Source organism: Pipistrellus hanaki, assembly GCF_964339955.1.
Source record: "Pipistrellus hanaki genome assembly, chromosome: 14".
NCBI classification, from domain to species: Eukaryota; Metazoa; Chordata; class Mammalia; order Chiroptera; family Vespertilionidae; genus Pipistrellus; species Pipistrellus hanaki.
The window spans coordinates 32,461,972-32,477,656 of record NC_140516.1 but is presented as its reverse complement, the minus strand read 5'-3'; the positions used below and the strand labels follow the sequence as shown (position 1 = coordinate 32,477,656).

At 43.1% G+C, this 15,685-nt stretch overlaps 1 protein-coding gene across 4 annotated transcripts in view; it reads right to left on the bottom strand.

Annotated features, from left to right (window-relative positions):
- The window catches only part of HECTD2 (HECT domain E3 ubiquitin protein ligase 2), a 56,548-nt gene extending 43,186 nt beyond the window's left edge, over positions 1–13,362 (bottom strand). For all 4 annotated transcript variants that reach the window (XR_014796813.1, XM_084904325.1, XM_084904326.1 and 1 more), the window contains exon 1: positions 13,176–13,362. Coding sequence is in view for 3 of the 4 variants with exons in the window: in XM_084904325.1 (XP_084760451.1) it covers positions 13,176–13,322 (147 nt within the window). In the remaining variant the exon portion in view is untranslated. The remainder of the gene's footprint in view (positions 1–13,175) is intronic.
- Between the last annotated feature and the right edge of the window lie 2,323 nt (positions 13,363–15,685).

Sequence of the window (15,685 nt, the reverse complement as noted above, 5' to 3'; positions counted from 1 at the left end):
ATACACACTATTTAATAAAAATAACACATTTGGAAAAATGAGGTCAGTGAATGGCCCCTCAGTAATCCCTTTGTTAACAGCTATAAATATCCACAATAACTTAATATATCAAGGATGTTTTCTTCATTGATAACTGTCATGGGTGTTAGTTACTTAAAGCTGAGCAGTAATAGTATAATATTTAGAAAGCAATGTAGTTAGAATATAGAATACGGAACAGAGAATGGCTCAGTGAGATGAGACTGGAAAGGTAGGCAGGGACTTTATCCTGGAGCTTTTATTGATAGGCTGTGGAATACAGATTTACCCTGGAAGGGGACAGAGAAAAATCAGTAAGAACTTAGAGGCAGGGCATGACATAATCATATCCATACCTTAGAAAAACCACTCTGGCAGGGGTGTAGGGAATAGACTGAAGAGGAGTTAATACAAGAAGCTAGACCAGACCTATCGGAAGAAATGAAGTCTGAACTGAGACAGTAGTAACAGAGAATGAAGACAACAGCAGCAGCCTGGGCCAAAGCTGGCAAAATGGTAATAGCTAGTTCAGGTCTGAATGTAAAGTAATAATGAGAATCAGAGAACCTATCCATACATTTTTTTTTAAAAAGGAATAAACAAAGTAAGATGCTTTATTTCAGATTTCAGAAGACTAGACATATTTTGACATCTCACCATAAAGAAGGCATATAATTTAAGAATATGTAAAAACTTGGAGAAAATTCTAGACTAGTTTATATAAATATTAGAGGCCCGGTACACGAGATTCATGCACTGGTGGGGAGTGGGGGTGTCCCTCATCCCGGCCTGAGCCCTCTTGCAGTCCAGGACCCCTCAGGACATTACTCTCACAGCTTGGGGCTTTTGCAGTCAGAACCCCTCACACCTTATTGCCCGCCTGCAGCAGAGGCAGGAGAAGCTCCCGCCACCACAGCTGTACTTGCCAACCATGAGCCTGGCTTCTGGGTGAGCAGAGCTCCCCCTGTGGGAGCGTAGTGACCATCAGGGGGCAGCTCTGCATTGAATGTCTGCCCCTTGGTGGTCAGTGCGTATCATAGCAACCTGTCATTCCACCGTTTGGTCAATTTGCATATTAGGCTTTTATTATATATGATGATTTATAAATGGCTAGAAAAGGAACTAATGCTCACTAGGCAAAAGCATGCTTCTCCCACCAAAATAATGATATATTTCTAATTGATAGGATCATCATTATGCTACTGTGTAGCAACTGTTATGCAAAACGAATACAAGGTCAGAACCATGAGAAATATGGGGATGTATAATCTGGGCTGATAAGATTAAGAATGAATGGCCAAAGAGATAAGATATTCAAGAAGGCATGGTACTAAAAACTAGGAAAGGATAAAGTTTTAAGAAAAAAGTGGTCAATAGTGTCACAAGATGAAGAGTGGTTAGGTCTCAAGAATGAGCAACTATGAAATCATGGGGACAGTCAACAGGTTCAGGGTGATGGGGTGTCAGAAACTATTATGAAATGGATGGACAAATGAATGGGACCTTAGAAGACAAAAGCATTGAGCAGGGTTGCTCTGTACAGAAGCTTTATGGAAGGAGAGAATGGCCAGTGGCTGGAAGGTACAAAGGTTTGAGGGAAGAGACACAGTTGCCAAGTGCAGTGTTTGCTTCTCTGGTCCCCATAGCATCACTGCTGTCCTCTGTGCAGCAGTGGCCATGGGCTGGAGCAGATAGGCACTCAACTGAAAGGCGTCCTCTGTGGGCCACACATAGGGAGCCCGGCACAAAGGACACTGATACTTCCTGGGATGTCAGAAGAGGTTTTTTTCTTCTTCTAAATTTTAGATGGAGGGACATGGGAATAAGTGATCAACCAAGAGTGAGAGACTAGCAGAAGCACAGAGATCAGCCTGTTTTTGTTCCTATTGCTTTATGGTCCCAATCCACATCATCATTCCATTAAATCTCTCTCTCTTTTTTGTCCCAAAAGGAGGCATAAATGGCCTGATTTCCTGTTCCTTGTAATAAAAAATCTTAGACAACATGAAACAAAATCCTTGGCCCAATAAGTCTCTTGTTTGTAAGGTGACTGTCTCTTTATACTTGAGATGGCATGAAATTAATTATGCAGTTTCTTAGGTTGACAGTGCACTATAGATTAATAAAAGAAGACCCTCACAATGGCAGTTCTCCATACTAGCTTGCACAAGAGAAATCTTACACATAACCCAAGACTTTCATGAGGAAAAGCAGGGCAGTATGTTGCGCAACGGTAAACTGAATAATTAAAAATTAGAGAATAAAATCAAGAAGTTATTTGGTATTAACATTACCTCAAACCTCAGACTAAATTAAACATTAGAGAACATTACAAGTCTTCTAAGAATTGCATCTACCACAATTATTACATCTGGTTTCCTGGGGGTTTGGAAGTGTTCTTCAGCTCTCAGCAGGAGAGCACTCCCATGAAGTCCTGGAATGTGGGCAGTCTACAAGTAAGGGCTGAATGTGCTGAAGAACAGAGGGTAACGAGATACCCAACCAGCTTTTATAGACTGAAGATAAGTACAAACAAGGGACACAGGGGGGAAAACACTCTAAGAATTAATTGAGGGAAAAACCGCAAACTATTTGAACCAGGCATAGTAAATGACTCTCTAAGCAAGGGCTGACCACGAGTTTAATAAACAGCAGAAAAATTTCATGTTCATATTTCACAAGTACCTAACATAGACCTGAATGGTCTTTCTGACTAATATAATCACACAGTATATAGGTGAGATTATAATATAATTTCAAAAAATTAAATACTTAGAGTACCAGTTCTGCCCCTGCTAACACATAATTGAGTACTGTCAGCCTTATATAACGTTTTATTTTGATACACGAGTTCCTATTTTCAACCTTTACTTTGGAACAGATTATATTTGAGTTAAATTTTATATTTTTCTATCAGACACCAATAAGGTAATTAATGGTTTTCCACAATAGCTTTTGTATTGAACACCAAGCTCTATTATATTCAAAATTTTAGTATAATTTACTTTGTTCATCTTCTACCCTCAAAAACTGCCTTAGGAGATAAAACATTTCTCTTCAAGCCACACCGGCCAGGCCTCTGTTCACATTCTCTAATAATCTGAAATAGGAACAATTGCTGGTTCTGTTCCCTAGTGAAACTTTTAAAAGTCATAATATCTCATTATATTAGAGTCTGTGAATTAAGATATTTTAAATTGAATTTCTGTGTCTACAAAATACATTAATTATAATATTTTAAACTACTAGTTTTGCACACAAGCTGGAAATGCTTGCATTTTAAATTATAACAAGGAAAATTATTGTTGCAGTCTAGCTATTTAGACCGGTCAGACTGGAGGTTTTATTTACTGAAGAGACAGCATGTAACAAATGAATAGGGAGATGGACTGCACTGGCTCAGCTGTCTGCATGCCAGGTGTCAAAGGGGATTGAGTCACCAGGACATGTTCAATTTCAGAAGAATTATTAACACCTGGTTTAATAGAAGATAGCTGGATTCTTACATCTGCTTCTGCACTCAGTTTTGCAATATCATGAGTCATATAGCCTCTAGAAAACTACTCTGTCAACTCCTGAAAGAATGAGCAGGAATAAGACAAGACAAATAGCCTCTCTGTATCTTTGTAAAAGTAGTTTGACCTCAAGTATTTATAAAAGGACTAGAGGTCTGGTGCACAAAATTCATGCACTCGGGAGGGAGGGGTCCCTCAGCTCAGCCTGCGCCCTCTTGCAGTCTGTGAGCCCTTGGAGGATGTCCAACTGATGGGGTAGGCCCGCTTCCCCCAGAAGTCAGCAATCAGGCATTCTTCGAGCTGTCACGCCAACCACCGCTGTGCTCGCTAGCCTTGAGCCTGGCTTCTGGTTGAGTGGCACTTCCCCTTTAAGATCAGGCTAAAACCAGCTCTCCAACATCCCCTGAAGGCCCCCAGATTGCAAGAGGGCACAGGCCAGGCTGAGGGAGCCCACCAGTGCACAGCTGGGCTGGGGAAGAGACATGGGAGGTTGGCCAGCTGGGTAGGGACCACAGGAGGGCTCCAGGGCATGTCTGGCCGGTCTTGCTCAGTCCTGATCAGCCAGACCCCAGCGGAAGCTAACCTACCAGTTGGAGCATCTACCCGCTCTTGTTCAGTGCATGTGATAGCGACTGATTGACTGGTCAACTGTCTGCCCCCTGGTGGTCAGTGCGCATCATAGCAAGCGTTGAGCAGCCTTAGCATATCATTAGCACATTTCACTTTGGTTGAATGACCGACCAGTCGACCAGAAACTTAGCATATTAGGCTTTTATTATATAGGATGTGGAATGCCACACTTTGAGGACTGCCACAATAAGGATAAAGGGTAAATAGGACTAAGAATTAATCTAAGAAATCTTGGGAAGAAGATATGATTTAAATATGCACTGTGCAATGTAGCCATTTGCCACATGTGACACTTGAAATGTGCTAGTGCAAAGTGAGATAACTAGTAAGTGTAAAATACACAGTGTTCAAGGACTTAGTATAAAAAGAGGTAAAATACCTCACTATGCATCTATAATAATCAAGTGTTGAAATGGTAAATTTATGGATATGTTGGATTAAAAAATACATTATTAAAATCATTTTACCTCTTTATTGTTATTCCTCTTAATGTGGTTACCAGAAAAAAATTTATTACATTTTTTTCCTTAAATTGGTTTTTAGAGAGGATAGGGGAGAGAGAGAAACAATAATGTGAAAAACATTGATTAGTTGACTCCCATACTTGCCCCTCCCAACATCAAACCCCAAAACGTAGGTATATGCCTTGACCAGGAATCAAACCCAAGACCCTTTGGTGCATGGGACCATGCTCCAACACTGAGCCACATTGGCCAGGGCTGGCTATTAGAAAATACACTTGTGGTTCACATTACTGTAACTGGACAGAGCTGATCTAGATAGATTTTCCTAAACTAGATCCAACCCAACATATACCCTTAGGAAAAAAGAACAGAATAAATATTCTGATTCACAATTTCCTGCATTATTTTGGAACAAGAGATTCACTGGAAAGGTAACAAATTTAAATATAGTATAAAATACTTTATAGACAAAGAATAAAAGATGTCTGAGTGAAAAAGAACTCAGTTTCCTGCATTGGCAATTTCTGATATGTACATAGAGACAATGGCATTCTGAACACTTTGGCCACACCTCAGTGAAATTTAGTTTTCAAATCCAAAGATGAATATTTTAGCAATAAGTTACTTGCTTCCATCCCAATGAGTCCAGGGACTATCTGGGATGCACGGAAAAACTACTTTATAAAAGAGTAGGCTCTGTCCCAGTAGCTCAGTTGATTAGAGCAGGGGTCCTCAAACTTTTTAAAGTGGGGGCCAGATCACAGTCCCTCAGAGAGCTGGAGGGCCGGACTATATGAACTACTAATTCCTACTGTAACACCTCGGCTGCGCTCACTGCCCAAAAAACCTGGCGGGCCGGATCAGACTCCTCTGCGGGCCGCATGTGGGCCGTAGTTTGAAGACCCCTGGATTAGAGCATCATCCTATCTAATAAAAGAGTAATATGCAGATTCACCATCACTCCAACACACAATATGGCTGCCTCCATGTGGTCAAAGGTCCTGCCCCTATGTGGACACAAGATGGCCACCACAAGATGGCCACCACAAGATGGCTAGCAGGGGAGGGCAGTTGAGAGGCACCAGGCCTGCAGAGGAGGGCAGTTGGAGGCAATCAACCCTGAAGGGGAGGGCAGTTAGAGGTGACCAGGCTGGCAGAGGAGGGAAGTTGGGGGCAAACAGGCTGGCAGGGGAGCAATTAAGACATCAATCAGGCTGGCAGGGGAGCAGTTAGGCATCAATCAAGCTGGCAGGGGAGTGGTTAGGGGGTGATCAGGCTGGCAGGCAGAAACAGGGGCAATCAGGAAGGCAGGCAGGGGAGCAGTTGGGAGCCAGCAGTCCTGGATTGTGAGAGGGATGTCCTGGTGGGATCGGGCCTACACGGACAGTCGGACATCCCTTGAGGGGTTTCAAATTGGAGAAGGTGCAGGCTGGGGTGAGGGACACCCCCTCCCTCGCCCTGTGCATGAATTCCATGTACAGGGCCTCTAGTCTCAATATACCAAGGTTGAGGATTCAATTCCCGGTCAGGCACATACAAGAATCAACAAATGAATGCATAAATAAATGGAACAACAAATCTCTCTCTCTCTCTCTCTCTCTCTCTCTCTCTCTCTCTCTCTCTCTCCCCCCCCCCCCCCCAAATCAATTCTTAAAGAAGTGACTGGCTTCCTGAGATACCCAAAGGTTATTGTGTTAAAAGATTGGTGAAAAAATATTTTTATGTTTTAGGTTAAAATAAAAAGCACATAAGAAACTCTGCTTTACCAACTTTTTAAACTAACTTACCTAAGCTACCAGTTGGGGCCACATCAGATGAGAAGTCTCCTTTAGAGTCTATAAAGGAGACTATTTTTAGGCCCTGTTGCTGGCTCAAGTTGTTTTGTTTTTCTTTTTTGTATGTGTTTTCACAGTTCCCTATTAAGATGCTGGGGCTTTATTTTACATCCTTCTAGTAAGATGTGAAAAGTTAGCTACTTTCAAGGTGAGAACTTCCCTCCCAATCTAAATAATGCCAGCCCAAGAGGAATTGCTTTCTTTAGGTGATAGAAACCACATCTTTCACAGGAGACTAAGCTGAGATAAGGATGTGGATTCTGAAACAAAATTCTGACACCAAAAACATCCCAATACAAACAATCTTATAGATAACTGAAAATAAATGTTGATATAAAAGAAATGTTGGTCCTGAAACCCAGAAATTTCAGGACTTAACAGGAAGGCAAAGTGGCATGAGAGGTTTTATTCACTTAATTTATAACAGGAAAAGAAGAAACTGCATCAATAGATTACCATATGCGATAAAATACTTTTAAAACATACATTTTGATGTAGTCACCATTCCTTGACCAATTTCTTGTTCTTTAATAGAAAAATCTGGATCAAAACCAAGCTAATTTGAAATATAGTTTTCTTTAGTGACTAGGCTCAAACTTCAGATGGAATGCAATTCAACTGAATTAGTAAAATTTCAGTGATTATTATTTTTTAAAAAAATATATATTTTTTAATTTTTTTACAGAGAGGAAGAGAGAGGGATAGAGAGCTAGAAACATCGATGAGAAAGAATCATCAATCAGCTGCCTCTTGCACACCCCCTACTGGAGATGTGCCCGCAAACAAGGTACATGCCCTTGACCGGAATTGAACCTGGGACCTTTCAGTCCGCAGGGCGACGCTCTATCCACTGAGCCAAACCGGTTTCGGCTCAGTGATTATTTTTAAGAGACACTCAAACCCCCCCTCCCCAAATGTTTACTGAGTGCTTACAAAATATCACCAAGGTACAAATATTAACTCAGGAACATCTAGTTATTCATATAAGGCTTAGGAGTCTAACATTTCTGCAATGCAAGAAAGGACCCTTCACCCAAGAGTAAACTATAATACTAGGAAAAAATGGGAGAAAAAGCAGAGAAATATTTTTGAAATTGGATAAACATGGAAGGGAGGTTTTCCACAGAATAGGGTAGTAAGGAATGATATACTTTTTATAATCTATACTAATAAAAGGGAAACATGCTAATTGACCATACCTTCGCAATACTCACCTGCCCATCAGGAGTGAGTATGCAAATAAACCCAACAAAGATGGCAGGTCAATTTGCATACACAGGCACCAAGTGGCAGGGGGCATTCCACACCACCCAGCTGCTCAGGGCCTCTGGGCAGCGTGGGAAAGTGGAAAGACGGCTCCGGCCAGAGCTAAGGTGGTGCCGGCAGCCAGGGAAAGGAAGGCCCATTCTTACAAGAATCTTTGTGTATCACGCCTCTAGTATATAATAAATATATAATATATATTTATATGATTTTATAATAAAATATGGCATATTCTTATATCATACATGACACATTTTTACAATATCCATGGCTTACTAAATTGTTTAAAACACCTTCACCCCTATAACTTTCAGTCTTTGTCATCGTGCCTGTTTAGAAAATAATGGACGAAAGGCATAAGATTTTCGATATATGAGATTGTTTCAGACACCTAGATGGGAATGGTTTATGTAAGTTCACACATACATATGTTTATTTGTAGTGATGTTGGCTGGATTGCCTTTTTATGTAAACATTTTTCTCAAACAGAACTCATCTAGAAACTCTAGCATCTTTTCATTAAGCTTCCTTCTCTTTCATTCCTGTTATCTAGCTAGGTTCCACATCATAAAGATTCTTTTATCCTTCACACTTGATCACATCGCTACCACCCTAGTGGATGTACCCATCAACTAAGTCAGGAATTAACTACAAAGCTCTTTCTTTCACACCCTTCCTCCTCCCCCCTCCAGTCTAAGTACCAACCATTACCACTGGTTTCATTATGCTGTTCCTTTATTTAAGAAACTCCAGTGGCTTCCCACTAACCACAGGAAAAAAATGTCCAAATTTCTCTGCCTGGTGATCTGGCTCCAGCCCCCATGCAGTCCTACCCACCGCCCACACAGTCCCAGCATGCTTCCATTGGGCTTGCTTTATCACTCCCCAGTTCTCCCCTTTAAGCCTTGTTCATGTGGCTTTCCCTACTGGGTTGCTTTTCCCCACTTTCTTTTGCCCATCTGAGTCCTATCACCCTTTGATGGCCAGCAGCTTAATAACTACCTTTACATCAGGCCTTTCTGCACAGCTGTGCACAGTGCCCTCTCTCTGATTTCCTCTACTGCAAACTGTTTCTGTGGCTCAGATTGTTTCTATGGCTTTCACACACTGCTTTGTGATGTCATGTATTGGCCCTGCCCACCCTGAAGTTGAACATTTTTTGAAAAACAGAAGAAAAGGAAAACAAAACGTCCCCTCTTTTTGTGTTTTCTGTAACATCTACCCAGAAGCTGAACAATAGATGGTAACTGGTAGCCACATTTTGGCACAGTGGCTCCACAGCCCATTGATGTATATCCAACACAACATATACAGACTTCTCATTCTTATTACCGACTTCCCATCAATACCTCTCCACACCCTTCTTCTTTCCCTCAAATTCTTCCCCTCACCGTCCACATACTTGACACATCTCCTGGTCTTCATGTGGGAAACTTCACTTTAAAAGCCCAAACTGGTTTCCTCCATTGCCCTTGACCTTCCTGACCTAAGTAAAATTGAGCTCTTTCTTGAAAATGACTTCATTCTTTGCTACCCCATCCTGTGGAAAACCTCCCTTCCCTGTTTACCTGATGTAAATGTTGAAGTAGACAAACTCATCCTCACTTGTCACTATTATTTCTGTTCCTCCTTTGACCATTTTCTCATTTCCCATCCACCAATATTTTTAACTTCTGTGTTACATCAGCAACTAGTTTACAATATTTGGCTCCACTCGAAGCTGTCAACCTCAGTAGATTCAATATTTACGCCATCAGACCTTCATTCCCATGCACTACTTCAAATTCCATATTCTCCACTCAGTGGACTGGCATCATCTCCCCACAGCTGCAAGGCCAACCCTGACACTGACAGTCCTGTGAGGGCTCTATTTTGAGCCTCTTGGGAATCTCTAACTCAGACTGATTTAATTCTCGCCATTCCCCCACCACACCTGATTTCTGCTGTGCTTCCATACCTTTCACCAGTCCAAATGCTGCTCCCCAAACCATGTAGACTTGGGGAGATCTGTTTAAAATACAGATTTCATAGAGCTGCTAATTCAGTACATGAAGCGTCAATTTTCCATCTTAGCAACACCTGGAAAAAATTTTAAAAATGCCTGAGTCCCATGCCCGGAAAGTGATATAATTGGCCTACATTTGGGCCTGGACAAATATGGCTTTAAAAATTCCCCTAGTTATTTTACTGTGCATCAAAGGTTGAAATAAGGTACTCTAGCACAAGATCTGTATATTAGTACTTTAACATCCTACCAAGGTAACTCTATGGTCCATCAGTTTTAAGACTGTTGTGTTAGGTACTTCCTGACCAGAATGGACTTCTTCACACTTTGGTGATCTTAGGATCAATCACTTTAGGTCTCCTCTTGCCAATACCATCAATCCCACCCCTGCACCTGTTTTTAAATTTCAACTCTTCAGGCTCAATTAGGCTCATCACAACCTGACCTTCTAATTATTTTAGGGCACTACCACTCTAAATTATTTCCAAACTTTCATTAAAACATGACATAATTTTTGGGAAAAAGCTAGTACTTCAGGACTACATTATTTGAGTCATAAACACAATCTACATAAACAGAGCTATTAACCTGGAGTAAAAAGAAAGAATCACTAAAATGTCTCAAAGAACCCGGCCGGTGTGGCTCAGTGGTTGAGTATTGACCTACAAACCACGAGGTCATGGTTCAATTCCTGGTCAGGTTTGTGGGCTTGCTCCCTAGTAGAGGGTGTGCAGGAGGCAGCAGATCAGTTATTCTCTCTCATCATTGATGTTTCTATCTCTCTGAAATCAATTAAAATATATTTTTAGCCCTAGTTGGTTTGGCTTAGTGGATAAAGTGTCAGAAGGGTCCCGGGTTTGATTCTGGTCAAGGGCACTTGCCTGAGTTGCAGACTCGATCCCCAGAAGGGGCCTGCAGGAGGCAGCTGATCAATGATTCTCTCTCATCATTGATGTTTCTAACCCTCTCTACCTCTCCCTTCCTCTCTGAAATCAATAAAAACATACATTTCTAAAAGTTTAAGTATATATTTAAAAATAAAATGACTCAAAGAAAAAGTTATTAATAGCAATCAGGTTCCTAAGCAAACTCCAAGAAGCTCTTGTTTAATCATGTGAAGGCTGAAAACCAAACCAGACACTAGTTGCCTTTCCTTGCCCTTACACCCAGGCTTCCTCACCTGCTGGTGAACTCGGTCACCAACCCAGCTGTCCTGGCCCCTCGCCCTAGAGGACCAAGCACATCTTTTCTTGACTTAGGCTTTTCACTGCTGTAACTCAGAATTCGTGCTCTAGAAATCTCTCTTTGACAAATACATATACACATACACACATCTCCTCCTCCTCCTCCTCTTCCTTTTCCTCCTCCTCATCAAATTCCTCATCTTCCCCTTGCTCCTGTAACTTTTGCTGCAAAACCTGAGAAAAGTCATTTTCCCTCCTGTGATGATTCGAAACATCGGTGCTAATGGCAAACTTGTCAATTCAAAGACCCATAAATTCTAAATGCATTAAAAAAAAAAAAAAAAGGAAAAAAATGCTACCATCCCTGAAAGACCTTGTAAAGTACCAGAAATTGCCCTCAGAATCTCTAGTTTTTCTACTTATCCTGATTATTTCCTAATTTAGTCTATCTTTTTCAGAGCTTAAGTCAAAATTTTTTTTAAAAAAACTTGAACTCTTCTTTTGTTTCACTAGTAGTACAAATCCATAATCTGTTAACATTTTCAAAATCCTATAAGCTCTTGAAAATAAAAGGTTTTTGTAACTCATTTGGTGACAAGAGAGACCTTAGTTGAGCTCTGACAATTCAACCTGATCTGAACTGATATTAAGCTACTTATACTCTGACTTCACTTCATTTAGCATAAACACACTTATATTTCACTGAAGAGCTCTTATCTTAATATGCTTGATTATGATGAATATTGGATATTATATATGTACTGCATTCCCTTTCTAGAATCTGAAAAACTCTGAATCCCAAAGCCCCAGGGTTTCAGATAACAGTCTGTAACCTGAATCCACACTGAATCAATTTCTCCAAGTTTTTATTCCAAACCGGCAAGTTTTCAGTTAAACTGAGATAAATGAATATTTTGGGGAGGGTGATCACTTGAGGACCTACATCAATTCAGATACCTGTTTCTGAAAGCACATGCATGCATTGTTTTAATCAATTTGGAACAGCTCCTGTGGAAACACAAGCTATTTGCAAGTTAATAACTCCCTAGATCCGCTCTGGAAGCCGGGGTACTAACAGAAGGAACTGGGTTTGCCGGCAGATGGGTGACATATTCCTTCAAAGCATTTCCCCAAGTGATTCCTAACCAACTCCAATCTACCGATCAGCTGGACCTGCATTTTAAAACGTGTCGTTTATTACTGCCCACTTGGCTGCACTGCTTTCACGTAAAGAGCTCATTCTAACAATTTCCAGTCAGCATGACCCTTAGACATGTTTGTAAAACCTACCAAATCAAAACATCATTCCCAGTACTGTAAAGAAGAATGAGTTATTTTAAGTTTTTAGTCACGAAAGAGGGAGGGTTTAAGGAACGAATTGCAAGGAGGAATTAAAAAAATGTGTCCTGCTCTCCAAACTTTTCCTATTTGTCCCTGGCAGCTGCATGACAAGTGTTGATCTTTAAATGGACCGAAGCAAACTCTCAAAGTGTATAAATATGATTTCAAATAAAAATCTTAAAAATCAGAGATATTTTTGTGTGCTCCCAAGTAACAGAGTCATAGCCACGGGTGAAAACAGGGGAGGGGGGCTGTGCCATTACATCATCCGGCAAAATGCATTTGCAGCCTGAGAGCGCTCATCACATAAACCGTAAGAAAATCCAGCTGGGAAATCATCTCTGCCGAGTTTAGGCAACTTCAGTTTAAACAGACAGGTTAAAAAGGCCTCCGCACTCTCCCCCCACAGGTCTGCACCGCAGGAAAAAGAAAACCATCACCCGGGCATCTGCCTCCCACCTCCCTGACAGCCGCGCGGAGGTCTGTCTCACTGAAGTGGAAACTCGCCGCACAGCCCTTCAGTCGGGAGGAGGAAGGAAAGAAAAGCCAAGAAAAGGAGCAAATCTCCGCTTCTCAGAGGTAGGCAGGCAGGCAGCTCAGTGGAAAACCCACTCCCGCCTGCCTGGCACCTTAGCACATCCAACAGATAACGCCCACTCCAAGGTGCTGGTCCTTAGAGAAAATGCACCTTTCCACCCAGAAAATAACGGAGAACGGCCCGCGGACCCGGGCACCCCATTTCCCGAGGGTGGAAGGTGCGGCTGGCCAAGAGATGGGGGCAATAACTCGCACTCGGCCCCAGGAAGGGGACCTGGGCGCATCTGCCCGGGGATCCCCGAGGAGACACGGCCCCCGGTGCCCTGGTCCTCCCTCCCCATGCCCGTCATCGGGGTGTCCCGGGGCCGCCGCCAGGCACCTACCGCAGTCGCGCTGGCGCCCGCCGACGCGATGGGCGGCAGCTTCTCGCGCTCCGGCTCCTTCTCCTTCTTCCCTTTCCTCTCATCCGCCGCCGCCACCGCCGGCGGCGCGGCGGGCGAGGGCACCCGATCCCGATCCGCCTCGCTCATGTCGGCTCGGCGGCGGGAGCGAGTCCGGGCTGCGGCTGGGCTGGCGCTGCTGCCGCCGCGGCCGCGAGAGGGCTCCGGTCCCGCTTCCCCGCCGCCCCCGCCGCCCCGCCCCGCGCCCGAGGCCCCGCCCGCCGCCCCCGCGCGCCCGCCGCTCCGCCGCCCGAGCCCCGCGCCGCCCCCGCTGCCTGGGCTCCGGACTCGGAAGTCTGGGGCGCCAGCCGCGCCATCCCGCCCACCCCCTCAGCCCCAGGCCCCGGGGGTGGCGGTGCGCCGCCTACGCCAGGATGCCACGTTTGCGGAGTGTTGGCGAGGCGGCGTGGAGGGTCCCTACCCGAGGGTCTCACTCGGTTGGCGATGGATGGAGAGCGCCCAAGGGCGCCTGTAGCGCGGGGACCGCCCGGCTGGGGACGCCCAGACCCTCAGGGTGTGGGCTGGGGCCTTCCCCTCCCCTGCGCCCACCAGGCTGTCCCGGACCGCTGCTGATCCCTGCCACCCCTGCTGCCCCCTCCTCGTCCCAAGAGAGGCCTGCGCATCCTCAGGAGACAGCCTTTCTTCTCCATGTGGCCGGTCCTTTCTAGATGTCCTGAGGACCCCCATCTATGAAGAAAAAGCCCGAGGAAGGGGGGAGTGAGACGTCAAAGGCTCCACCTTCGCCAGCGCAGGGCCAGGCCACACTTTCCATTCCTGTTCTTTCCTAACCCCTTTCACTGCCAAGTCCGCCTCTCCCTTCCCGCTCCCACGCCTGCATCTTGCTCTCTCCCTGCATCCTTTTACTGCCTCCAATCCTTCTATCCCTTCCGTGTTCCTTTCCTTTTATAAGTTACAGATGGGCAGACCCAAACTCTGCTGCGTAATCCATAAAATGTCAGATCATTACTATGGCTAAGAACTTTAAAACTGGAGAGGAAAGCTTTCAGTCGTGAAATGAAAACACCCGTTATCCCCACCACCAAGCCACCAAGACAATTTCCTTTCTTATTGCCCCCTCCTTTTCCTTTTCTGGGAATGGGGGTTTGAGGGGGGTGGGGTGGGGGGCGAAGCTGGGGCGGAGACACCTGCTGACCAGAGGAAAGGAGAGTTAGAAAATGCTGTATCCCCTATTGAAAATAGGGAATTCCTGGGCATTCGGGTCTTCGGGGTTTTAGATTGTGGCTTTCTTATTTGTTTCGAGGATGACTGAATTTTCAGATCAAGGATACCCAAATGCAAATATAAGAACCAAAAATACCTCTGAAACCGAAGGATGGGATGGTGTTTATCTATTTTTTTTTTTTACATATTTCATTTATTAGCTTAACTAAGTTACAGTGCATCATGAGATGAAGTTGCATGTTTTTCAAACCCAAAGTTTGTAACAAGCAGATCTGAGGCAAAAATGTAATGAATATAACAATAACCGATAATATTCAATACTGCCTTATAAATATTAAATTATAACTTTCATTTAGAAAAAGACCTTCTAGTTTTAATATAGTTGCAGTAATCTTTTTAAAATATTAGCAAAAGGTATGGAGTACATGCTGTATAGTCAGTAAAAAGTATTTCATTGCTAATTAGGCTTGGAGGGAAATTATGTATAAATACATTACTTTGAAGCATTCTTCTTAAAATATTTTAAAAATATATTTCATTGATTTTTTACAGAGAGGAAGGGAGAGAGATAGAGAGTTAGAAACATCGATGAGAGAGAAACATCGACCAGCTGCCTCCTGCATACTCCCAACTGGGGATGTGCCTGCAACCAAGGTACATGCCCTTGACCAGCATCGAACCTGGGACCCTTGAGTCCGCAGGCCAACACTCTATCCCCTGAGCCAAACCAGTTAGGACTTAAAATATTTTTAAAAAATTATTTTCCAGTATTTTCTTTCCTTATTAAGCCTCTGAAATACTTATCCTATAAAAAGACACCTATACTTATTTCATACTTTTAGCAAGTCAGTATGACCTGCTAAAGAAACCTACACTTATTTCATACTTTTAGCAAGTCAGTATGACCTTTTGGTACAGCAATAACTTAAATGCTATTTTACAAATGGAAGCTTTTATTTTAACTACAATTCAATATATTTTGTGCTACCAAGCAAGGTTGATAGAATACTAGGGGGAAAGTGTTCCTTTTCTATTGTTTTCAACTGGATTTAGAAATTTGTGATTAAAATGTTTGGATGAGAATTGCATGCCTTATGCTTTCTCTTTTCATGTGTGAGACTAAATAGAAGTGTGTATGTCTGTACACTCAGTCACATTCAATAGAAAAAATGCTTAAATATTGGCAGAATAAGGCAAGTCAGAAATTTTAATTTGTTGATGTTTTCTTCTGCTTTTTATTACATAGCTTGCTCTCAGTGCACCACCCCATC